Source organism: Eptatretus burgeri, chromosome 18, assembly GCF_056783735.1.
Source record: "Eptatretus burgeri isolate ZD-2024b chromosome 18, Ebu_testis_v1, whole genome shotgun sequence".
In the NCBI taxonomy this organism is placed as follows: domain Eukaryota; kingdom Metazoa; phylum Chordata; class Myxini; order Myxiniformes; family Myxinidae; genus Eptatretus; species Eptatretus burgeri.
Window position 1 is genome coordinate 9,752,817 of NC_140978.1, and position 25,835 is coordinate 9,778,651.

Genomic DNA, 25,835 nt, shown 5'->3' on the forward strand with positions numbered 1-25,835 from the left:
ATCGCAGCCCGAATGGATCACATAAATTCCCTCGATACAACGGGTTTGGCTAACTACACATGTACTTAGAGATATCTCACCTACGGGCCCTTTATGGTGTAATGCGAATTTCCACAGCCATAACAAAATATATATATATATATATATATATATATATATATATATATATATATATATATATATATATATATATATATATATATATATATATATATACACACACACATATACATGTATGTGTGTTCACTTCTGATTCTATCTTGATATCTAAAGTACAGCATTGCATCAAGAGAAAGGGGTGACATTAAGGAAGGAATAAATGTTGAGGATTCTCTGTGAGAAAAAAAATTAGAGATTGTAAAGACAGTAAGATACTGGTAGGATGCTTTGATAAGGCTCCAGGTGGGAAGGAAGAGGAAGAAGGAGGAGTACATGAAGAATTCATAAGGACATGTGGTAAGGGAAGAGTATTGATGATGGGGGATTTTAATTTGCCATGGATAGATTGGGTAGAGGAACAGGAAAAGAGCAGAGTGGATGAGGATTTCCTAGTTTTTGTCCAGGATTGCTTTTTAACCATGTTTGTAGATAAGCCCACGAGGGGGAGTGCAGTGGAGACCTCCTTTTAAGTAACGATTCCAATATGGTGGAGGAGATAGAGGTCAGGGAGCAATTAGGAGCAAGTGGCCATAACATTGTGTGTGCAAACATTCTGTTAAGGGTTCGAGTTCAGGATAGTCGGGTAAGGCTATTGGATTTCAGGAACGCAAACCTTGAGGGTATGAGGAGAGAGTTGGTTGATGGAGATTGGGAGACTCAAACAACAGGACAATCGGCATCAGAGAAATGGGAAACCTCCAAGGACCAAATGTGTAGAGTGCCGAGTAAGTACATTCCAATGAGGTGTAAAACCAGAAGCAGAAAGAGACCAGAGTGGTTGAGCAGTGAGATAAGGAATGCAATTAAGGAGAAGCAGAAGAAGGCATTTTAGGTTTAAAAAAACAGGACTGGAGTTAGATTTATATAACTTTCGAAGTAAACAGAGGTAACTTAACAAAATAACTCGACAAGCCAAAAGAGAGGATGAGAAGGATATAGCTAAGAATATTAAACATAATTGCAAGGCTTTCTTTAAGTATATCAGGGGAAAAGAACAGGTTCGGACCAGTGTGGGCTCATTGAAGAATAGCACCGGGAGAGTGGTTAGTGATGAAAGTGAGATGGCAGGCTTATTAAACAGGTATTTTTCTTCAATGTTTACACAAGAACAGTCAGAAGAATTGCTAATAGCTGAGAGTATCTATTGTGGAGGTGAGGGCAGGCTTTTACAGAAGATCCAGTTTGGAGTGGAGGAAGTAAAGGAACAGCTCAGTAATCTAAGAGTTGATAAGGCTCCAGGTCCAGATAATATGCACTCGAGAGTATCGATGGAGTCAGGACAGGTACCGGAGGATTTGAGAGTATTAAATGTATCACCATTATTTAAGAAAGGATCCAGAGAAGAATTGGGAAACTCTAGACCTGTTAGTTTGACTTCAGTTGTGGGGAAGGTGTTGGAGACATTAATTAAGGACCAGATGAGGAACCATTTAAAAAAATACAAACTAATTAAAGGTAGTCAACATGGTTTACCAAAGGTAATTCCTGTTTCACAAATCTTTTAGAGTTCTATGAGGCAGTGTCTGATTGGGTGGATGAGGGAAAGGCAGTGGACAAAGTATATTTGGACTTTAAGAAGACATTTGATCAGGTACCACATTAGAGGTTGTTAGCCAAAGTGAGGGCTTGTGGAGTGGCTGGTCAGGTAGCTAATTGGATTGTAAACTGGCTTCGTGGTAGGAAGGAAAGATGGCTGTGAGTGGGAGGATGTCTTGCTGGGAGTATGTAAGTAGGTGGGGTGCCTCGGGGATCAGTACTCGGAACATTACTATTCATTATTTACATCAACGATTTGGATAATGAGGTGAAGAGTAAGCTTTCCAAATTTGCAGATGACACAAAGCTTGGAGGTGAGGTGGATAGCAGAGGGGGTGGTGATCAGATTCAGGAAAGTATTGATACTTGCATGGATTGGGCAAAAGACTGGCAGATGGGATTTAACCTGAGCAAATGTAAGGTGTTGGGGATGGGAAAGAACAATGAAAATAGAGATTACAGGATGCAAGGGGTAATTTTGGAGCGTGTCACACAGGAGAAGGATCTGGGGGTGGTGATATATATATATATATATATATATATATATATATATATATATATATATATATATATATATATATATATATATATATATATATATATATATATATATATATATATATATATATATATATATATATATATATATATATATATATATATATATATATATATATATATATATATATATATATATATATATATATATATATATATATATATATACATATATATATATATATATATATATATATATATACATATATATATATATACATATATATATATATATATATATATAGGAGGTAAGCAGGCAGCACAGTGCCAGGCAGCTATAGGTAGAGCAAATAGGGTTTTACGTTTTATTCGGAGGGGGATCATTTATAAATCAAAAGAGGTGGTGTTAACATTGTACAGGAATTTAGTGAGGGCCACATTAGGGTATTGTGTGCTGTTCTGGTCAACACAACTCAGGAAGGACATAGATGCCATCGAGAGAGTTCAGCGCGGGGATTCCAGATTGATTCCGGGACTAGCTAGACTCAGCTATGAGGAGCGGCTGAAGGAGACAGGGCTTTATACCTAAGAAAGGAGGCGGTTACGAGGATATATTATAGAGATGTTTAACATAATGAAAGGTGAAGATAAAATAAGTGCAGATAAATTATTCAACAGAGTAGACTGTGATAGGACCATGGGCCATCGGCTGAGAGTAAAGAAGAGGAGAGTTAAGACGGTAGTCAGGCAGGGGACTTTTACTCAGAGAGTAGTGAATGCATGGAATGGTCTCCCTGGAAAGGTAGTGGCAGTGGAAACAGTAGATGAGTTAAAATTGGAATTAGATAGGTACCTGGAAGTTATGGGTATGTTGATAAGACTTTTAGGTAGTTTGAGCATTGATGGGTGATTGTGTGCACGTGTACGGAGTGATGGTGGGGGTCTCGTCAAGGGGTGTTGTGTGGTTGATGTGTGTTTTTAACCAAGCCCATGCCCCCTACCCTGAGGGGAAGAAGAATTTTTTTTTAGAAAAACTAGCAAAAACTTAAAATAATTAGATTTTTAAAAAAATTTGCATTTTCTCCTTTGTATCATGTGTAGATGAATTAGTGTGGTGTTCATGCATTCATGATGAGCTGAATGGCCTCCACCTGTTTCTGATATCCTTATATTTTCTTGTTTCGGTGATGGAGCTTTTTCCATGTTCGCGTGAGGTTTTTTTTTTGTTTTTTTGTATACCTTGTTGAGGCTCGTGTGAGAGCTAACACACAAAGCACAGCAAGGGGGGCATGAGACAAGAGGGGAGGGAGTGGGAAGGACAAAACAGTGGGGAACAGAGACAATAGGAGATCTCTTGAAGGGAGAGGGATGGGGCGGGGAACATGGGGAATAGAAGATGGACATTACAGGGACTTTCAGGAAGGAAGGCAGGGAATTTAATGGAGGTGGGCTTGGGTGGATTATCGGGGGTAGAAAAGATCGAGGATTTGGATGGAGGATGATAAGAGGTGGTGGTGAACAGCTGTTTTGAAGGCCTGGAGGGAAGAATAGGAATGAATAGCGTGAGAGTGTTTATTCCAAAGGTGGGAAAAAGAATGAAAGAGTGAAGGTGAGCAGTGATTCGTGATTTTGGTAGTTTTACCAGAAGGGGGTTGTTGGTGGACCTTGAACGCCCTGCGGAAATGTGGTGGGGACAAATAGCAGAGAGAACAGGGGGGCGAGGCTGGAGAGCAGACGGTAGAAGACAGAAAGACCACTGACCAGCCTGCGGTGAGAGAGTGAGAGGCCCAAAGACTCAGCCTCATTGCAGGAGATGCCAATGATCCGAAATGCCTTGGTTTCTACAGCGTGAAGTCGAGAAAGGTGGGAGGCAGGAGCACCAGCCCAGAGGGGGAGCAGTTCTCCATGATGCTGCGGACAAAAGCTTTGTAAGTGGTCAGGAGCTCAGGTGGGCTGAGGAAGGACTTTGCTCGATGGGAGGATTCCCAGTCAGCGACTGGCTTTGGTTCTGTGTTAGATTCCTGGGTGGAATCACAAATTTTACATATTTGCTGTGCATGGGAATGTATTAAAAGTGAGTGATACTATATTTGTGAATTCCATTCCATAGATTTTTTTCCATTGTTATTTTTGTCATCTGTTCCCTTTTCACCATAACAAAAATTACTAACTTTCAAATTCCAAGTCTAATCTGATTACATGAACCTATTGCAGTGGTATTTACTTTTCCTATTTTCCTGGTTTCATTTTCCAGAAACCAAAACAAAAGAAGACCTTCACAACATGGGGAAATGAGGTGTTGTTTTTGAGCGGGAGGGAAGTTATGTGGGGGTTGAATTAACACTTTAGCAATACTCGTAGCAATGAAAATCAGAACATCTGAAAATATACAAATGGAATAATTTGCACCCATTGCCCACAGGTTACATCCAGTCCAATCCCAAATCTACGGACCATTTTTGCCGACGTCTGTACCCCTCTGTCCCCCATTGCTTCTTTGTACCCACTTTATTTTAAACCCCTATTGTCCTTATTGCCATCACCTTCCCAGAAAGACAATTCCGTACCTCACCAAGTCTTTAACAACCTGAAGATAAATTGTACATATCAATCTTTTTCATGTTGTTTCTCAGGCTTAAGATTTAAAAAATAAACAAAAATGTAAACGTAGTGGTTATTGAAGAATAATCAAGTCGAAACATCCTGATCTTTCCTGATGGTAATGGCTTCTAATTTCAAAGCATCGAATAGAAAGAAAGGTGTCACATTAGCCTGAAAAGGGTTGAACCTATGCTCATGAAGTAACCACTGACACAATTTGCTCCATAAAATTATCTCCCATCTTCTTTGTAATTAACCTCTGAAAGATTTGATCTCGATGGACGAGCCTTCTCTTGAGCTGTTTGATCTCACTTTGATCTTGAGCTGTTTGATTTGTCAATTCCACACTATCTGGACTGCTATCAGTAAACAATCGTTTCTATCTCAACGAAAAGTAGATGAGTACGTTTACTGCCTTGGGAATGAAGTTGCGTTGATAGCGAGCATTGAACTGTTCCAAGTAAAGTTTATTCTTGGTTTATCTTTGCTCGTCGTGATGTGTGTGTGTGTGTGTGTGTGTGTGTGTGTGTGTGTGTGTGTGTGTGTGTGTGTGTGTGTGTGTGTGTGTGTGTATATATATATGTGTGTATATATATATATATTTATATGTATATATATATATATGTATATATATATATATATGTATATATATATATATATATATATATATATATATATATATATATATATATATATATATATATATATATATATATATATATATATATATATATATATATATATATATATATATATATATATATTACATGCCTTCATGTGCAGTTCAATGAAATATGGCATTCCGTGGTTTCTGGCTCCCATTTTCCATTCCGTTCCCCTGGAAGCAATGAAAGCTCAGACACTTGGTATTATTGGCATCTCCCAGCAATAAGCAAAGGTGCAAGGCCATTTCTTCCCCATTTTATACGCTGGTTAGTGTCCCCTCTTTTTTGCAGCTCTCAGCAGTCTCGCACCCCCTTTTCATCTCATGCCCCTCCGTATTGTTCCAGAACACGAGTGTTCGTCTTAAGTTCCTCCTTTCTCACCTTACAAAAGCCAGTCTTACTGGTCGTCTGTGCTCCCTTTTCCCCCTTTGCTTCTGCTCTGGAGTCATTTTCCTGCATTTGTACCATTCCCCTTCTCTTCAGTCTTTAAGGTTGCTTTTTTACGATTTTATGCCACACTTGTCTTTCTAAACTGTCGTACTAATAGAGCTGTCCTACTCAGCAAGCTAATAAACAATATGGTGTTTACTTGTGCATATTCTACTGATTATTCGTGTTTTCTGTGTTCTTCCATTATTTGACCACATTGCAAACTTTTCAAGTTGGCTCTGTCAGAAGTGTAAATTACACACAAAGACTTATTTGTATGGATCCTCAAACAGCCCGTTTCCTGAGATGTTCCATTTGAGTGGCATGAGCAATATGAACAATAGCCTCAAAATTGATTCCTGTGTTCTTGAACCCAAGGATGGATGGCCCATGAGCAGAGCTGGCAACAAAATTGGGGGCTTCTTTTTTGCTGCAGTGTGACCCACTGACAGTATGGTGACCAGCGTTTTATTTTACCCACATGTTGTTGGGTTTTGAGCTGCCATTAGATCTGAGAATAGGATTCTGCTGGCAAATGTTTCTTGTTTTAGCTTCAACACTAAGCTGCAACACTGTGTTTTCGCTGCAACACTGTGAACCTGATTAAGGAATGCACATTCCTACTTCTACAAAGGTTTTCTGCTCTCACATCTGCAGGCAGAGCAGCTTACTGTAATATTTTATTGTTAAAATCATTGCCAATTTCCTCTGATCCACACTCTTCATCTTATTGACAAAATCAGATTGCCTCCTTGTTGTCACTCATGTATACATAAACTTGTGAATCACACAGGAGTGTGCCACGACAAATGTGACCCAAAGTTATTTTCCAGATGATTCTATAATTTACTTCTATACTGCTTGCATTAATAATTGCAGACTATGCACACCTCGCCATCAGTGATCTGTTTTGCTCACCATACTAAAATACGCAATTTGATATCTATCTGCATTTTTGATCCCAATACATTGGGTTCTTACATATCTAAACTCAACCAAACCTGATAGGAACACTAAGGGTCACATGATGGAGGTTGTAGCAACTTCATTTGCCAGCCTCTCTTAGGGGGTTTTTCACCTTGGGTGAAATCCGTTCAGGTGCGTGTTCAAGTATATCCATGTTAAGATGGCTAATCATGGCGTTTTTCCAAGGTCGCTTCTCATAACATAAGTAAAAAGAAAGTATCTCAACATGCAAAGTCCGTCCACATCCGCTTTGTACTCGAACTAAACTTGATGAAAACGACAGTTAAAAAAGGTGTACGTTTTATTAATTTGTGTTCTCCACAATTTCAAAATAAATGTTTGTTGAAAATTTGATGACAAAAGCTCAGTTGGTGAAAAGGTGATGCCTGTGACATGCACACTGAATCTCAATGGTAAACGGGGATTTTGATTAAAACATTTATGGCTGGTCTACCACTTTACCGATGACGACATCCTTACAATCATATATTGCCCAATGGGAGTACAATGAGATGTGCGATGTTTCAAATTATTCGGATTTGCGGTTTCAGAGATGAATGCTTTAATTTTTTTCATTTAATCCAAGATGGCTGCCATACACGTGATCGATGACGTAACGATTATCACCATAATGTTATCCATGGGGGGATCGCTCCTCCCCTGAAAATTGTCTCAATCGGACAAGTCTGGCATGTCACTCATTGCCATGACATTGCCATGTCTGTCAATCGGACAAGTCTGGCAGGGCAACTGGCAGGGACTTCAAGGAGCTATCAAACTTCCTCAGACATCAACTCGTACTGGGAATTCCTTCATAGAAACTTGCTTTCTCCCGTGCACAGATTTTTCTCATCTCGTCTTCAGTTGCCCTCCCCTTCCTCCCGCTCATGGTACAATGAAGCTTGTGGTGAGGCAGTTCTCCTGAAACAACTTGCCTTCGCCTCATGGAAGGCTAATCCAACTGAAGGCAATCTCAGTTCCTTCCACAAAGCTCGTAACAAGTGTGTGTCTACCCTCAGGAAAGCCAGAAAACATCATCTTTCTCATCTCAAGTCTGAACTTTAAAACCTGTCTCCCTCCTTCAAAACCTGATGGTGTCCAGTTAAGTCTGTTTCTGGTGTGTGTGCCCCTTCCACCCCCTCCCTTACCTCAAATGGCCACACAGCTGACACTGAACGTGAAAATGCTGAATGCCTAAACTCTATGGATAAATCTTGTGTCCCAAACCCATCGCTTTCTGTACCTACCTTACCAGTCACACCCAGCTGTTCCTGGACTCTGTGTCCCACTCTCCTGACAAGGTGGAGAGCTTGCTGTCAAACCTTGACTCAGATTCTGCAACTGGTCCAGATGGCATCAGCCCACGTGTACTAAAAACCTGCTCCTTTGCTTTTGCTCAACCTCTCATTTGCTCAAGGTCATCTGTCATCTGCTTGGAAATCAGCAAATGTTACCCCTCTGCATAAAAAATGTGCAAAAACAGATCCCTGCAACTCCAGACCAATGAGCCTTCTCACAATTATCAGCAAGGTTATGGAATCCATCATCGCTTCAGACATTAAATCCTTCCTCTTCTCCAAGGGCTTGATTTCCAATCATCAATTTGGATTCAGACCAAGTCACTCTGCCATGGATATGCTTCTTCTGCTCTCCCAACAATGGATGGAGATCCTCAATGCCAGACATGAGATCAGAGCCATCTCCTTAGACATTTCGCGTGCTTTCGATATGGTCTGGCACCCTGCCCTGCTCACGAAACTCTCTTCCTACGGTATCCAAGGACATCAGCACTCATGGCTTGCAGACTTCCTCTCCTGTCGCAGCCAACGTGTGGCCTTTAATGGAGTTCTCTCATCCCCTCTTCCTGTCCATGCTGGAGTTCCTTAAGACAGTGTTCTGGGCCTTGTTATTTTTCTGGTTTTTATCAATGATCTCTCTAACTATTTGGAAAATCCTCTTTATCTCTTTGCTGATGACTCCACCCTTTGCCATACCATCAGTCATCCCTCATATCTTCAAGCCGCAGCCTGTTCACTCCCTGCAGATCTGGATAAAATCACAAGATGTCCAACACGTGGAACATGTCTTTCAATCCTGACAAATCTCACACTCTCACTTTGTCTCACCGAAAGGACCGAGTGGAACCCCCCGCCCCCCACATCTACTTTCTCAACAATCCTCTTGAAGAAGTCCTTTCATTCAAGCTTCTGGGTTTCACTATCTGCCATGATCTTTCCTGGGAAAGCCACATTTCCAAGCTGACCTCCAGAGCCAGTTGCCGACTGGGCATACTCCAGCATGCAAAGTCCTTCCTTGGCACACCTGAGCTCCTGACCACATACAAAGCTTTCGTCCGCAGCCTGATGGAATACTGCTCTCCCCTCTGGGCTTGTGCTCCTGCCTCTCACCTTTCTCGGCTTCAAACTGTGGAAACCAAGGCATTTCAGATCATTGGTATCCCCCACGATGAGGCTAAGTCTTTGAGTTTCTCACTCTCTCATCACAGGCAGGTTGGTGGTCTTTCTGTCTTTAACCGTCTCATATCTGGCATCGCCCCCCCCCCGCTCTGTGTCTGTGATATGTACCCCCCATATTATCGCAGGGTGCTCAAGGTCTTCCAGCAACCCCCTTCTGGTAAAACTATCAAAATCAAGAATCGCTGCTCACTTTCACTCTTTCATTCCTCTTTTTTTCCCGCCTTTGGAACAACTCCCACACTCTCTGCAACCCCCCTCTTCCCTTAAGGTCTTCGAAAGAGCTGTTCACCTCCACCTCTTATCTTCCCCCATCTAAAACCATGATCTTTTCTACCCCCACTAATCCACCCAAAACCAACCTATTTCAAATTCCCTGCTTTCCTTCCTGAAAGTCCCTGTCATGTAAGGAACTGAAAGTCCCTGTAGTATCCATCTTGTTTACCCTGTGTACCCTGCCCCATCCCTCTCCTTTCCACAAATATCCTCATGTCTCTGTTCAACACTTTTTTCCTTCCTTCTCCCACCCCTCTTGTCTCCTGCTCACTTTGTACGTTCTGTGTGTTGGCTCTCGGATGAGCCTCGACAGTGAATACAAAAAAAACAGAAAAAAGTGGTTAGTGAGTTTTTTTTTTTTAAACAAATATTAGTTATAAAAAAAAAAGAAAAAAAAAAAAAGAGGTCAAACAAGGGTCAAAGAATAACAATAATAATAATAAAAATCATGAAAACGATTTTAACAAAATTATTAATTTGTCTTCTCCACATTCTCAAAATAAAGCTTTGTTGGGAATTTGATGACGAAAGCTCAGATGGTAAAACGTTACGGCCTGGACAGTCCGACACACACAAGTTATTATAAAACCCCGTCTTCCGCTGTGTGGGGAACAGGCTAATATCAACACTCATAATAATAGCATAATATTAATGTTAATACAAAACAATATTAATACTAATAATATCTTCTTCTACCCAAGGGGTTTTTCCTCCTTGGACAAACACCACATGAAGGAGTATAAATAGCTAACATCGTGTTTTGTGGGGCACCCCTACCAGAAGTAAAATCTAACATATAAATTCTATTCTAACCACCCACCCACTGAACCACTGACTCATTGACTGATTGATATTAATGTTCAGTACCTTCCGGGTGACGTAGAAACCTGAAATTTCGTGTGCTGACGGACATTGAAGCCGATACACTGGGAAAAATCGCAGAACCGTTGGAAAGCATCCGCAAATGAAAATATAAATGAATAAAAAATCAAAGGCAGGTGAGCGACCCAAGACAATGGAGAAGCACGGTAATTTGGCACGCCGGTGGATATCGAAGTTGATACACCGGGAAAAATCTCAGAACCATCGGAAAGCATCCGTAAATGAAAATGTAAATAAATGAAAAATCAAATGCAGGTGTGTGACCTGAGACAATGGGGAAGCATGGTTTGTGACTGCTTCCAATGTGTATGCGTACCCCGCGAATATATTGTTACGGCTGTGGAAATTCGCAAACCACCATCCAGGTCTCGTAGGTGAGGTATCTCTTAAGTACATGTGTAGTTAGCCCCAAACCCATTGTTTAGAGCGAATTAATGTGATTCATTCGGGCTGCGACGCTTTGAGTCAGTCGTTTTTCTTTTTCTATCTTTTATTTCAAACAAAAACCAACAAGGACGCTTGGTGGGCTTTTCCCGCCTGTTTTTCGCGCCATTCTTCTCCGCGCTTGGTGTGAGGGAGGAGAAGCGGGGTGGGGCAGCTGGCGCCCGATTGGTGGATGCGCGGTGTGACGCGGCCAGGAAGGAAGAACGCCCCTCTTCGAGACCTTTCTCGAAGCGCCTCGAAGGGGGGTGGAGCAAAGAACGGGGCGGAGCAACAGGGCGGAGCTACGGGATATAAAAAGTCAGACACGGGCGGAGCGGTTTGTGGTTGCTCTTGCCCTCTTCCTGTGTTCCGGCTCGCTCGTCCTCTTCTCTTCCTGGTGGCCGCTGGCCTGGTCTGCTGTGGTGCGGTTCCAAGACCCCGCTGGCGGGAAGGAGCGTCCGCCATTCCCCCCTCCCGACTTCGGTCATCCACGTTTCCCCCCCTCCCCCTTTCTATCCGCGCTGGGATAGCGCCGAAAACTCCGTCCGTGGCGTCGAGCAGCCAACACGTGCCGGCGCAAGGCACGCGGAGAGGCCTCGCCTACCACGCTAGGGCACGGAGTCGCGGCCAGGCAGGACCATGTTGACGGATGTCGGAGAGGGACTCGACGGCCCAAAAGGGAAGTCACCTTTTTCTTTTCGGGGTTTTTGTATGGATCTTGTGGCGCCAGTCTTGTAACGTAAAACTGTATAAGTGTTGCCGTGTGTTCGCGTATTCGGTCGTAGCTCTGCATTGTTGTTTTTGTTTTAAATTGATATATGTGCATTCTGACTGTTTGGCTGTATATGTGTGCTCTCTCCCTGTGTCGTGTAAATAAAGTGCATTATGTTGAATTGTTCCCCATTTCGTTGCGTCCTTTCCTTCGTTTGAATCTCCATCTTGCTCCACGTAAAGGGTTCGTAGTGGGCTTAATACGCCCGATAATTAATCGGAACCGTCGAGGCCGATGATAACACCGCTTGGTTATCCCGATAGCACGGAATGGACCGCTTAAGCGGTTCGTGTCCGGAGTCGGCCTGCGGCGAGGTACGATCGCCCGGTCTACCATCCACGTGGGTATTTAGGTTGGTCGAGTTTGGCGAACAACCCTATCCTACGCGGGTGGCCGATCGGCACGATTGTGGTGAGGTAGAAAGGCCCACCCGTGACTGCCTCCGGGCGATAGTTCCCGGAGCGTCACGACAGAATTGTCCGTCCGGTGGGCGAGGCGGCCGCCATTCGAGTCGAGCGGCCGATCGCACACCAGCGGGCGCGAATTCGCAGCAATATTATAAACCACAAACATGTACTATTTCCCCTTTTTAAACAGTCACTACTGCTGTATCGCACTAAACTCAAAGGGAGGAAACCGACGTTCTTGAGGGCCCTGTCACACCTTGACGTTTTAGCCAGTGTATGGCAACGTATCAAAATGTCTGTAAAACGCTGGCGTACGCTGAACTCTTGATGTTTTTTTCAGTTTTGGGCGTATTCATAACGAGTTGGACGTATGCATAACGTATTAGTGATGTACACAGAACGTTTCGATAACTTATAGATAACTTATACCAACGAATGTTTTGCGTGTTGTCGGCGTTCACAATCTATGCCCAACGATAGTCTAACTTATGCATAGCGCGGCAGCGTATCGCCGATGATCATGTGGCATAGCCTATTAAAAGGCTGCCGCTCAACGATTTAAATCATAACCGCACTAGAAATCGAAGTGTCAACATCACCGTCATACCGAAGAAAAAAAGAAAAAAAAAACATGGATTCTGCAACACTGACCCTCCTGTGAAACCCATTTTTATATACCAATTCCCCTAAACGCTGCCAATACGCCATTATACGGAAGCTGTAAGTTAGAAACATGTTCAGTAAGTTCCGTGGTCGTCCGGAAGACGTCAATCAAATACGTCTACATACGTCAATATGCGTTGGAGATACGTTACACATAGGTTCAAAGCACGTTACTCATAGGTTAGAAATAAGTTTCGGGTATGCTAAACATTACCTCGACGTGTTTCGACTTATGAGTAACTTCCAAGTAACGTGTGTCAACGACCGCATAACGTGCCTACAACTTATGGTCAGCGTATGCGGAACGTGTGAGTCATACGCTGGCATACGTCGAAAAATTTTGAGCATGCTTAAAATTTGTCGACGAGCTTGGCGAACTATGACGTATTTCAGCGTGCTTCAGTGTGCTCTTAACGTATACAAAACTTACCCATAATGTATTCGACGTGTGCCAGCGTTTTAAACAAATTTTTCATACGTCGACATACGCTGGCTAAATCGTCAAGGTTTGACAGGGCCTTGATGCATTACATGATTATTGCATCCACCACAGACCAATGGATATTAGCTGAGATCTACTGTGATCTTCTCATAGCTTAGTCTCGCTTGCCCTGGAATCAATCTTGTAGCCAGCCCGATGCGCTACCCTATGTTATGTGGTACATCTGTTGCATACAATCGAAAATGTATATCGATAGAAAAATCATTCAAAGTTCTTTGTCGGTAGTGGAGATGGTAAAGTGTATGTAAAGTTTTAACTTTTGGCCATTTTTTTGCCCCATGCCATCCCTTCATTTGGAATACTGCTGTTCTTCATGATACAAAATGGCTCCCAACAGCATATCCTGTACTCTTTCTTCTCTCTTGTAATTTTTTTTTTTTAACTGCCAAAATTCTAAAATATAATCTTGTATCCCCTGACTTTTGGTTCCAGACCCAAAATCATTTGACATGCCTCATGCTCAAATGTTATTGCATACATGTGCCTATTTATGAAAGCAATGCACAGTCATTTTTGAGTAGAGGCTTCGGATGGATGGACAGACGGACGCACGGATGGATAGATGGACTTGCTTCACCCAAAACACAAACACCCAGCCAGGCTGATGTCTGCTTGGGGGATAAAAAAAACAAACAAAAAGTGATTGATAATATAAGATGTTTCATTTCAAAACTAAATATTTTTAGTGACGGTGTTTAAATGGATTTTGAGTGGCTAAGTCATTCTTGGATTCATGTACACGTGAAATATGAGCTAGATTTAAGTATCGCGGAAAAGGCTAGACATGTGAAAGGAAGGCGAGGAGGGCTGGAGGAGGGTGGGGGTGGTGGGTGAGGTGAAGACAATTGATCATTAATTCACTGGTGGATTGTTGTAGTGCATTTGGCTTCCAGGATTGTTGCGAAAGCACGCAAACTTCCATGCAGCACACTGCAACATATCATACATATTACTACACCTCATCTATGAATCCTTTTAATTTCCATAAGACCCATCAGAAGTATTAAAAAATTTAAATAAGATGTTACGTACGTTTTCATATTTTTTAACAGTGATAAATTTTTCTGCCAAAAACCTGCATACCTAATTTCTTCAGAAGCATCAAACTTCATTTGCCAACCATTGCCTGACTGCAGAACTTCACTGCTTTGGCATTTCGACATTCGATGACACGGGACGTAGCCGAGCACGCATGCACTTTATGACCAGCATTGTATCATCTCGAAGTCACACCGGGTTCTGCTGTTTGCCACGAGACCCTTGCTGTGAGCTCGTATCAGAGGCCCAGCTTGCCCGGCGCCGCCTGCTCTCTCTACAGGCGGCTGCTCTGACTCGTGCCTGCCCCAAGCTAGGATGCCACATGATTGCGTGCAGCCATCCCTTACAGAGCCTTTGATAAAGTTCGGGATTCATCACAGTCCTTCCAGTAAGCTTGATTTAAACCCCAGGCCTGTTTCTTGGCACAGTATGGAGGCATCAGCATGGTCTGGTTCTACTTTTGCCCTGTACCCAGCTTTTCTTTCCTTTTAACTTTATCTTCTGCCCTCTCCCTTCTTCTTCCTAGCATTTACTCAAGCAGCGTTCAAATTTTATTTTATGCAAACAGAGCTTGTGTGGTGACCCATCTCCTCACTATGAAATTGTAACTTGTAAAAATAGTTGTTGGAGTTTTCATCGTTTATTTCTCTTTCTTTGTCCTCATTTTGCTGGCTTTTTTTTTTTGTTCACATTTATCTGGTGTTCGTTGGATAGAGCTGTCGAGCACAACTGCTCTGTGTTCCATCAATGATCATGTCTATAGTTTTCTCATTGGACCAAAGAAAATTGTATCAAGTACTCCGCTGTTTGCCAAAAAAATGTATTGCTTCACCTCGTGACCATTCAGCGCATGCTCAACATTGCAATTCCTTTACAGTTATTATTGTATCATTAATTTACTCTATTTGTAATAATCTACTGTGAATATAGTGAGATCAAAAGACATTGCCGTGTTGTTTTCAGTAGGAAGGAGGAATCCCCCCTTGTCAAGCAGAAGGAGAACACCTCGGTACCAATGGACGTCCACGTGAGGACACAGTCAGGTGTGATTCAATAGCGTAGCCTTACAAGGAATCTTCCTGCCCTTTATGTCCATTTTGTTGCATTTACTGAGTCATTAATCAGGCACTTAAATCATTGTCTTTATTGTGCTTGCCTGGACTCTTCTTCCCACTCCTTCCTCCTTCCCACTGTCTCCCTCACTCCCTCCCCCTCCCTCCCTATACCCTCCTCACCATGAGTTTTGACCAGGATTTTTTTCTTTTCACACACATTTTATTGGCTTCAGACCTCCAGATTTCCTGAAAGCTCATCATTTTTTTATTTTAGTTTTACTCTTCATTCAATCTCTCTCTCTCCCCACCCTCTTGATCGATCTCTCTCTCTCTCTCTCTCTCTCTCTCTCTCTCTCTCTCTCTCTCTCTCTCTCTCTCTCTCTCTCTCGATCTCTCTCTCGATCTCTCTCTCGATCTCTCTCGATCTCTCTCTCGATATCTCTCTCTCTCTCTCTCTCTCTCTCTCCCTCTCTCTCGATCTCTCTCTCGATCTCTCTCTCCCTCTCTCTCTCTCTCTCTCTCTCTCTCTCCCCACCCTCTCGATCTCTCTCTCCCCACCCTCTCGATCTCTCTCTCCCCACCCTCTCGATCCCTCTCTCCCTCTCTCTCTCTCTCTCTCTCTCTCTCGATCTCTCTCTCCCCAACCTCCCTCTCGATCTCTCTCTCTCTCTCTCTCTCTCTCTCTCTCTCTCTCTCTCTCTCTCTCTCCCCACCCTCTTGATCTCTCTCTCCCCACCCTCTCGATCTCTCTCTCCCCACCCTCTCGATCTCTCTCTCCCCACCCTCTCGATCTCTCTCTCCCCACCCTCTCGATCTCTCTCTCCCCACCCTCTCGATCTCTCTCTCCCCACCCTCTCGATCTCTCTCTCCCCACCCTCTCGATCTCTCTCTCCCCACCCTCTCGATCTCTCTCTCCCCACCCTCTCGATCTCTCTCTCCCCACCCTCTCGATCTCTCTCTCCCCACCCTCTCGATCTCTCTCTCCCCACCCTCTCGATCTCTCTCTCCCCACCCTCTCGATCTCTCTCTCCCCACCCTCTCGATCTCTCTCTCCCCACCCTCTTGATCTCTCTCTCTTGATCTCTCTCTCTCTCTCTCTCTCGATCTCTCGATCTCTCTCTCTCTCTCTCTCTCTCTCTCTCTCTCTCTCTCTCTCTCTCTCTCTCTCTCTCTCTCTCTCTCTCTCTCTCTCTCTCTCTCTCTCTCTCTCTCTCTCTGTCTCTGTCTCTCTCTCTCTCTCTCTCTCTCTCACCCACTCACTCACTCACACAGTCACTCACTCACACAGTCACTCACTCACACAGTCACACTCTCACACTCACACTCTCACACTCACACTCTCACACTCACACTCTCACACTCACACTCTCACACTCACACTCTCACACTCACACTCTCACACTCACACTCTCACACTCACACTCTCACACTCACACTCTCACACTCACACTCTCACACTCTCACACTCACTCACACTCACTCACACTCACTCACACTCACTCACACTCACTCATACTCACTCATACTCACTCATACTCACTCATACTCACTCATACTCACTCATACTCACTCACACTCACCCACATTCACTCTCACACTCTGTCTCTGTCTCTGTCTCTGTCTCTTCCTCCCCTCTCCACGGCTCTGCAACTCGGGCTCCAAGCAGATTATTCACTGGATGCACGTTGCTGTCATACTACATTCAATAAATATTTTTGAGTTGCCATGGTACTACGAACAACAAGCACGGAATGCATCTTGTGAAGTGGTCTTGGCCCAAAGGGGCGATTTCTTTGTGTATTTCAATTTCTCACCCAGAATGATGTACAGTCCCATGTGAGTCGAGGTTACATCCAAATGGACATTCCTTCTCATTATATCTTGCAGTTGGTAATGGAGAGAATATACAATCTGAAAATGGGTCCACTAAAGCCAGAAGCACCTCTCGTCTGTCCCAGTCTTCCCTGCGGAGCAGCCAAGAGTAAGTATGGATTTGGACTTTACCACAATGTGAATTCCATTACCTTTATGGGTTCATTTTCCATTAACTCTTCTCTCAGTAAGCCTCTGAAGATGCTCCTTGTTTTTCGGTTGTTGAATGTGGCATTACTTATTTATTTTCATGCAAATTTGGATTTGTCTTATTTTATTTCTGGAATTTTTTTTCTGGAATGTAGTTTGAACTCGAAGCAGGACATCGAGTTCCCCCCATTCCCCCTCCCCCCTCCCCCCCCCCATGGTCGCTGCAATCGAAACGTGCGACTTTTGTTTTGTGTTTTATTTTTGTGTTTATCCATGAATTGAATATACCATTGTTCTTGGCTAGTGATTACCGACAACACTAAAGAGACGGGCATGAATAGGGAATTTGCAGTTGCAAGGAGACGGAGCAAAATGTGGAAGCGTTGTTGGAAATGTTGACATTTTGACTTCTTGTTAAAATCGACCAGGCAATACAAGACATGAGAGACAAACACACAGGCATTGCCCTTTCTTACAAAACTCCCTGTCTAAATGATGAAGTGGGCGGTCCAAAGCCTTCCTGAACCAAAGCTTTTACATGACCGGCTCCAAACCAAATGGGATTTCGTATTTGTGCGCTGTTTTTTTTTTCTTCTTCTTTCTTTTCTCCTGCTGTTTTCCCAGGAGTCTATGCAGGAAATACTTTGGCTAAATTCAACAACCTGAACTTTGTAACCCAGGGCTGCAAATTTTTTTTTTCTGAACTTTTCGGTTGGTAATCAAAACAGCGACAGAAGTGCGTCAGCCTTCTGGTTTAAATGCCCACCAAACTGTCGTCAGAGCCACGTTGCTTTGCTTCCTCCCCGCCCCCCCGCCCCCTTTGTGCTACATTTAAGTGGGGTTTAGTCCAAATTATCATGAGAAGGAGGTGCAGTTCTTGATTAGTGAGTGGATGAATGCGCAGCATAATTTATTTTGAATGACATTAAGTCAATGATCTTTGGTGTGAATGCAGCATGCTCACGACTGCCTTTTAATTTGCATGTTTGTGTGTACCTTAACTTTAAGTAATTTATCTCTTCCAACTATATTAAATAAGGTGTGTTTGTGTTTGTGTTTGTGCGTGTATACACACACATCTACATTTGAAAATCATAGAAAAAAAACAGCAAAACAGGGCAAGGCGGATCTCAACCAAATTTTGCGTACGTCTTGGTAGTACAGAGGGTCAGATCATCCCCCTCCCCACATGTGAGGGAAGGAGAACGACTTACGATTCTCTTTCTGTATCTCCACCAAATTATGCATACGTGTTGGTAGTACCAAAATCCAGGCCATGGGTACACAAAAAAAATTTAAAATCCCACTTCCCATGTGGGGGGCAGGGGGGAGGGGGCAATTTACGACTTTCCCTGTACATGTGCCACAGTACAAGTGGTTTACTGATCCCCACTGCAGACAGGGGGGTTATTAGCCATGGCATAAAATATACTTCCACTATCCCTCCCTGCCCCCATGCTGCTCCTGAATGGAGCGAGTGTTTCTATTTCACCAAATTTGAACATTATTTTCCGTTTCCCTTTTATTTTCTCCAATACTAAGCATCGTTTTGCTGATTGGTTTAAATCAAAGGATAGCAGCTTCACAAACCTATTGCATGCATAGGTGGTGGACAAAAAAAATGGAAGCACCCGGGTAAATGAGGGACACCAAGTATATTGAAAGCAACGGCTTCCACACAGGTGTGGCCCATGTGTTAATTGAGCAAATAACATCCCATCATGGGTCATGGATAAAAATGCTGCACAGGCCTGGTTGCCTATAATTATGGCTAGCATGGCTGCAAGATGAGACCTCAGTGACAGACAACTCAACTTGCTGATGTTTCATGAGCAACGATATCGAAGGTGATGTTGGCATGGAACTCTGTGGGAAAGGCATCATCAGCAAAGGGCAACAGTGGGCGGAAGCGCCTACTCATGGATCATGATATCCGTGCATTAATTTGAAGTGCAAGACAAAGCAGGCGTGCAATTGCAGATCAATTGACTGTGAATTTCAACCTGAGGCAGGAGCAGCCCGTTTCCTAAAAAAGCGATCCGCAGAGAACTCCACAGAGTGGGATATCATAATCAGGTTGTAGTGCACAAACTGCTCATCACACCAGGCAATGCATGTGTGCGTGTACAGGGAATGGACTACCGAGCAGTGGAGAAATGTGATATGGTCAGATGAATCATCCTTCACAATGTTCTCGACAAACGGACAAGTGCATGTGTGGCACCAACCTAAATAACTCGACAACCCTGAGTGCTTGGTTCCAACAGTGAATGGTTCTGGTGGTTGTGTGATGTGGGGTGCATTTTCCCTGCATGGTTTTGGTGTAGTCATTCCCTTCGAAGGCAAGGTCGATGCCAATCGCTACTTTATGATACTGTGTGATCATCTTAACCCCAAGTTGCAGCATTTCTTTCCTGCTAGGAGGGGTGTCTGCTCGGATGAAAATGTCCCAATCCACAGAGCACGTGTAGTCGCCAAATTGTTTGATTAGCATGGCACTGATGTGATCCATATGTCATGGGCTTCTCAGTCATCAGATCTAAACCCAATCGAGCATTGATGGAATTTTCTGGAATGACAGCTGAGACGGCGTTTTCCACCTCCATCAAACATGTGCGAGTTGATTGACTTTCTCGTGGAATAATATTGCCGCATCACTCCTGCAAAATTCCACATGCTGGTGGTTTCTTTGTCACAGCGCCATCAGGCCATAATATAATGGCTGTACATGGTGGACCAACGCTTTATTAAATGACTTTACATTGGTTTTTACATTTTTGGTCCACTACCTGTATAATAATCTGTGAGTCTCAATGAGTATGTAAAATGAAGTGATACATGTGGAAAAACGATCTTTAATAACGCGTTGTTACCTCCGTTACCAAAGGTGGACGGAGGTTATGTTTTCACCCCTGTCTGTCCGGCTGTCTGTCTGGTTGTTTTGTTTGTTTGTGTGTTTGTGAGCAGGATATCTCAAAAAGTTGTGGATTGATTTGGACGAAATTTCATGGACAGGTTGGGTGTGTGATCAGGATAAAATGATTAGATTTTGGTGACTATCCAGATCTGGATCTGTATATAATAATTTTTTTCAGTGATTCTTCACCATTGAGAGATGGGGCGAAAAACGACGTATTGCATGATATCAAAAAACGTTGTGGACAAGTTATGACAAAACTAGGTGGATGAGTTGGTAAGGTGACAAGAACAATCCTCGCGGATTAGATTTTGGAGGTCCGGATCCAGATAAGTGGCATACACAAATTTTTGCTCCATGTAAATCGATTATTAGCTTTGCAACGATACCATTTTTATTTTCATTAGCGTGACGTTTGACGGACACGCACACACACGGATGGATGTTTCTCCTTTCAGTAATATATTCCTGTTAACTGTAGTGGAAACACTACCGAACAATAACTCATTGGATGTCAAATTTCCTTCAATGAATATCTAAATCAATTAATTGTGCAATCCTTTTGACTGTGACTTTGTTTTTTTTTTAATGCATCAAGTTGGTGGGAGGATTTTGTGGTGAGGGAAGGTTCTGATGTGAAGTGGTTATTGCAGGTGTCATGTTTTAGCTGACGTTGAATGAAAAAAAAAATCTTTCTTGTGTGAGCATTTTACAAGCTGGTTAGCTTCGGTTTAGCTCGTGGAATTTTCTTCCAGCATTACCCAGAAGCTGGAGCGAGCACTGGAGACGTCAGCCAAGCTTCTGCGTGAGATATTCGTGGACTTTGCACCTTTCCTGACACGGACCTTGCTCGGTAGCCACGGACAGGAGCTTCTAATGCAAAGCTCAGGTGAGTGAAGAGACGTGCTTATACTGCAGATGGAGGAGGAAAGCTGCAGTGGGCAATTTAGCTTTATGATAGAAATACTTCGAGAGATCGCGACAAACGTCACGGAGATGTTGTTTATTGACGTACTTCTCAGTGTTGTATTTGTTGGCACCTTTTCATTCCGTTAACAAAATGCCAACATGGGAGACAGATATCTTACTTTATCCCTTATCCATGCTGACTGTTTGTCCTCCACTATCAAATGTAACTTGTCCATCGGGCCACAGGTTGACTTCTTTTTTCGTCCAGCTGCTGACCTGTCTCATTGCGCTCGTTAATGTCAAAAACATCTTTCAAACCACTTGCACATTGATCGACCTTCCCAAAGTGCAGGCCTTTTGGCTTTGCTCTCATTTGCTAGCTTGTCTGCTGTGACTCATCTGAGGTGTAACTGGAACCTCCCCAAAGTCAGAGAATCCCTTAACTGTACTTATTCATGCAGAATGAGGCTCTTCTGGAGACATTTCGTTCTACACAGAAACTTTCATTCATTCAGATATACTTGCAAAAATCACATATAATGTCCACAGGTGTTCAAAAAAATTATGTCAAGAATTTGTTATAGTTGCACAGAACAAATATTTTTGTGCTTTCAATGTTCCATTTACTTACCTTTACACATTTTGCTGCCTAACATTGTACAACCGCGAAAGCCTTTTGTTATGCTATTGATCAACAGGCCTTGCCTTTCTTGGGAACAGTCTTCTACATTAATAACCTGTTCCATTCTTGCTTGCCTTTCTGCTGTGGGAAGCCATTTTTGAAAAGAGTATGTTAACATTCATGGCAATGCTTACCGGATGGGCTGGATTCATCACGACTGAGGAGTCAAGCTCATCCAGTGTGGATTCATACAGGTTGAACAAATACAGAGCTACTGGGACTTTGGTCTTTGATATTTGGTTGCTAAAATTGAACGTATGTGTGTGTGTTTTGAATGGTGTGTGTTAACTGGTGTGTGTTGTCTGTCCTGTCTTGTCTTACCCTTTTTCTGTGCTCTCTCTCTGCTCTCTCTCTCTCTCTGTCTCTCTCTCTGTCTCTGTCTCTGTCTCTGTCTCTGTCTCTGTCTCTCTCTCTCTCTCCCCTCCAAAAGTAGTGTTTCCTCGTGTTTTATAACGTCTTTTAGTTTGAACAACTCTTGACAACATACCGATGAGATTTTCTTTCAGCGCAAGCACACTGTGAATGAGGGTGAAAAGGCAACTTCGCTGTATCGCTTCCGCTCTCCCCAATCCCAATGACGTGAATTTCCGACTGTTTTAAGAACATCATTTGGCTTTGACTAGAAATACGTGACCAGTAATATGCAAGCTTCAATTTTTTTTAATCGTCTCGTTTTCGTGAAATACTAGGTTCAACCAAAAGGCTGCAGGTCTCACGTGACTGTATCCCTTTAGCCCAAAACACTTGCTCACGCTTTTTGTGCTATATTTTGAAAATTACAGACCTCGCGATGTCTAATAACTCCCATGTGGCTTTGTGATGCCAGACATTTGAGATTTTGAATGTGATACTTGAACATTATACAGATTTATGCTCACCGCCCTTGTACTTCAGCCAAACTGCACATGTTAAGAACATTTCTGATGCCTGGGGCATACACATTACACATACTCTGTGCCCATTGTTCTTGCCGTACGTCTAAGTGGTATGAGGTCACTTTTATATTTGGTACAACTGATGTTCACATCATTATTTGTTGACCATTGTGATTATGGTATGCTTTGACTCAAATCAGTCCTGCTTGTAAATAACAAAAATTCATAATTCATGTATAAGTACAGATAGAAGAAGACTGTACGGACTGTGCAATTGTTTTATTCACTGTTGCAATCCATCGCATGCACATTTTAGCCACGGAAATCCGACACGATAAAAAGGTATTGAAATGACTATATTTTAATCACAACACGAGCATTCGTGTACTTGTCACTATTTTATGCGTCCGGGTGGCTTTCAAAGCTCTTCACGTAATCGCCTCGAGCATGAGCAACTGGATCGGGGGGGGGGGGGGGGGAGGGGCAGAGACGGTACTACAAAAAAAAGTTAGCAGCAAGGAAGGGGCGTATCCGACAGGCACACTGTGGTCTGTTCGGAGGGCTGCCGCTTGTTGTCGGCTGATTGATTGAATAGCTGGCTTCAGCCGACCCAATGACACTCATCTCAGCATAAAATACGTCGCCACTGCTCTAGATATCTCTTCACCACCACCACTTTCTGCCACCTGGCAGGCCTGGGATTTGTGCTGGCACCACCCTCTCCATACGCTTCCCTCCCTTCCTCCCATCGATTCCCTGCTGCCCTGGGCCTTTGTCTTCAGCACATCTGAAATCGATCGTCTTGAAATGAGAACATTTTTATAGGGCACAGGAGCACGGCGCCTTACCTAACCTCTGACCCCACAGCCTCGCCCCATTGACCTCCCACTGTGCTAACGTTATGATTGAGTTATAAATCAGGGTCTGCCCTCAAGTCTCCGGCCCGTGCTTGTTAGCAGCGAGTTAATGAAATTACCATCAAACCAGGAGTGATCACTGTTTTATAAGGCACGGTTATACATAAAGCCATTTTGTAGTACCATCGTCGAATGTAGTTTACGGTTTCGAGACAATATTTCTCTCGGACTTTCTACAGCGAAGACGGTTCCCTTGGGCTGTGTGATTCTGACAATAAGGTGCGTTCCTACCTTGAATGACAGCCAGCATTGCGATTACCTTTCGGAATCTGTCAAAGTGGAATGTGTTGTGCTTCCAACATATAAAAAGGCACCATCTGCTGCTTTCAAACACAAGGTGTCACTGGCCAGAAAAGGTATCAGTGGTTTATTTTCTTTATAGAGTACTTTGTGCTTGTTTGAATGTTTTATCACCATCACATAGAGACATAACCAGTTTCATTTCAATTGCCACCGCCATGATTTACATGGAATTATTGGCATACGAAGCAATTTTTGCTCTAAAATATTCATGACCAAGTTCTGTTATGCACTTGGCAAGCCATAAAAATGATGCCGTAAACCTTTGCTTAAGCCAATTTACAGTCACATCCTGAATTTGCACAGCGGGAGAAGAAATATGGCCACTCAGGTTTGAATCACATTTTGTTGAGGAAATTAGCTCGAGCTTGCATTGACAACAGGAGTAATATAGCGAGTGCAAGGATCTAAAGATAAGACCCAGTATTAGCATGTACGCAGAATTTGCGACAACAGATGTTCGATATGCGATAGGAACATGGAAACTTTTATTTATATCTTGCGAAGTGACATGCATCTTCACAGTCGATTGTTCTTGTGACATTTGCAGTACTATTTAGGACAAGGTTGCAATGCTTGCCTCTTTATGCTGCAATCTTGCAGTGAGTAGATGAGGGACTGAGCTGCAGAGTTAAGGTTAGAATGGCGTTGCAGAGGGTATGGCCCATTCTTTCTCAAGACGGCTTGGTCTGGAATGTGATTAATGATGTCGGTTTTGGAGCAGGCAGATGGGAAACTGTGGGATTGGAGGTCAGCCTTACATTTCGTTGTATCAAATACACAAGAGGTGGAGCCAGCGAGCACATGACAGCCTTTTAATCTTGTAGGGATTGATTGCCCTGTCTTGATGCGAGCACGTGCCTCACTTTACTGTCATCTTGGAGGTCGTTTCTAAAACCCAAGCATATTCTTGCCAAAAAGCACGGCTCGATTTCACGACTGGTCGAGTGGCCTGTGTGGTGTTCTGTTCTGAGCACGTGCCTCTTGATGCTTTCAGATCGCATGTACAGGGTGGTCCAAATATATTGATACCCCTGCGAACAACAATTGTCGTTCTCGTGTCGGTTTATCTCTCTTGGAAATTGTTACTCCATCCATCCATTGGGACCATACTCTGTGCAGAGCGTCGGTGCTGCCTAAGCAGTCTCCTTGGCGATTAGGCACAATCCTGGACGCTTCGAAATTGTTGCTATTTGGACCATAATAACATTTTGATTGATAATTCTATTTGATAATACATATAACTGAACATGAATAAACAATAATGTTGTGATACAAAAAAATAGAGTAATACTATGGTAAAAATGTGAATAATAATTGGCTAAATTCAATACAGTCCAGTACTTCTCCGACACAGATTTGCATTTGCTTCGAGGCATTCAAATCCAAAATGAATGGTAAAAAAACAACAAAAAAAACATTAAATTTTATACTCATAGCTGGGTAAGAACCCGATAAAGGCAGCTGAACAAACAAGTGTGCCTAACTCGGCTATCCTGCTAGTTCTATGATATTGATATTACAGGTGAGAGACATGATTGAGACTTTATATTTGCCAACAGGGTGTTCAAAAAGCAACACGACCCATGCATATATCGGATATCACAGCTCGGTTGCATCTCTTGTTTAACACCCTCGATGTATATGATGTATACATCATAACATACATCATCATAACAGACCAAATCACGTGTCACGTCCGTAATATCAAGACCGCTAACATATGTACTGGGGCCTGCCAGGCAGTGAGCTGTCTGTCTACGCAGAGATGATTGTCACCTTCTCGAATGCTGGAGACGATTTTGCTTCTGCCTTGATGTCCTCATCATTCGCTTGTTGATTAGTAAATCTCTGCTGAGTTTCTCTG

General features: G+C 43.0%; 1 protein-coding gene across 4 annotated transcripts in view; it reads left to right on the top strand.

The window, feature by feature from the left end:
* LOC147008560 (lipopolysaccharide-responsive and beige-like anchor protein) overlaps nucleotides 1-25,835 on the top strand; it is a 597,819-nt gene that overhangs the window by 179,473 nt on the left and 392,511 nt on the right. For 2 of the 4 annotated variants that reach the window (XM_085864642.1, XM_085864639.1), the window contains 3 exons: nucleotides 15,255-15,334; nucleotides 17,234-17,327; nucleotides 21,041-21,174. In XM_085864642.1, the coding sequence (XP_085720768.1) occupies nucleotides 15,255-15,334; nucleotides 17,234-17,327; nucleotides 21,041-21,174 (308 nt within the window). The remainder of the gene's footprint in view (nucleotides 1-15,254; nucleotides 15,335-17,233; nucleotides 17,328-21,040; nucleotides 21,175-25,835) is intronic. The other 2 variants (XM_085864638.1, XM_085864641.1) reach the window with 1 other exon arrangement.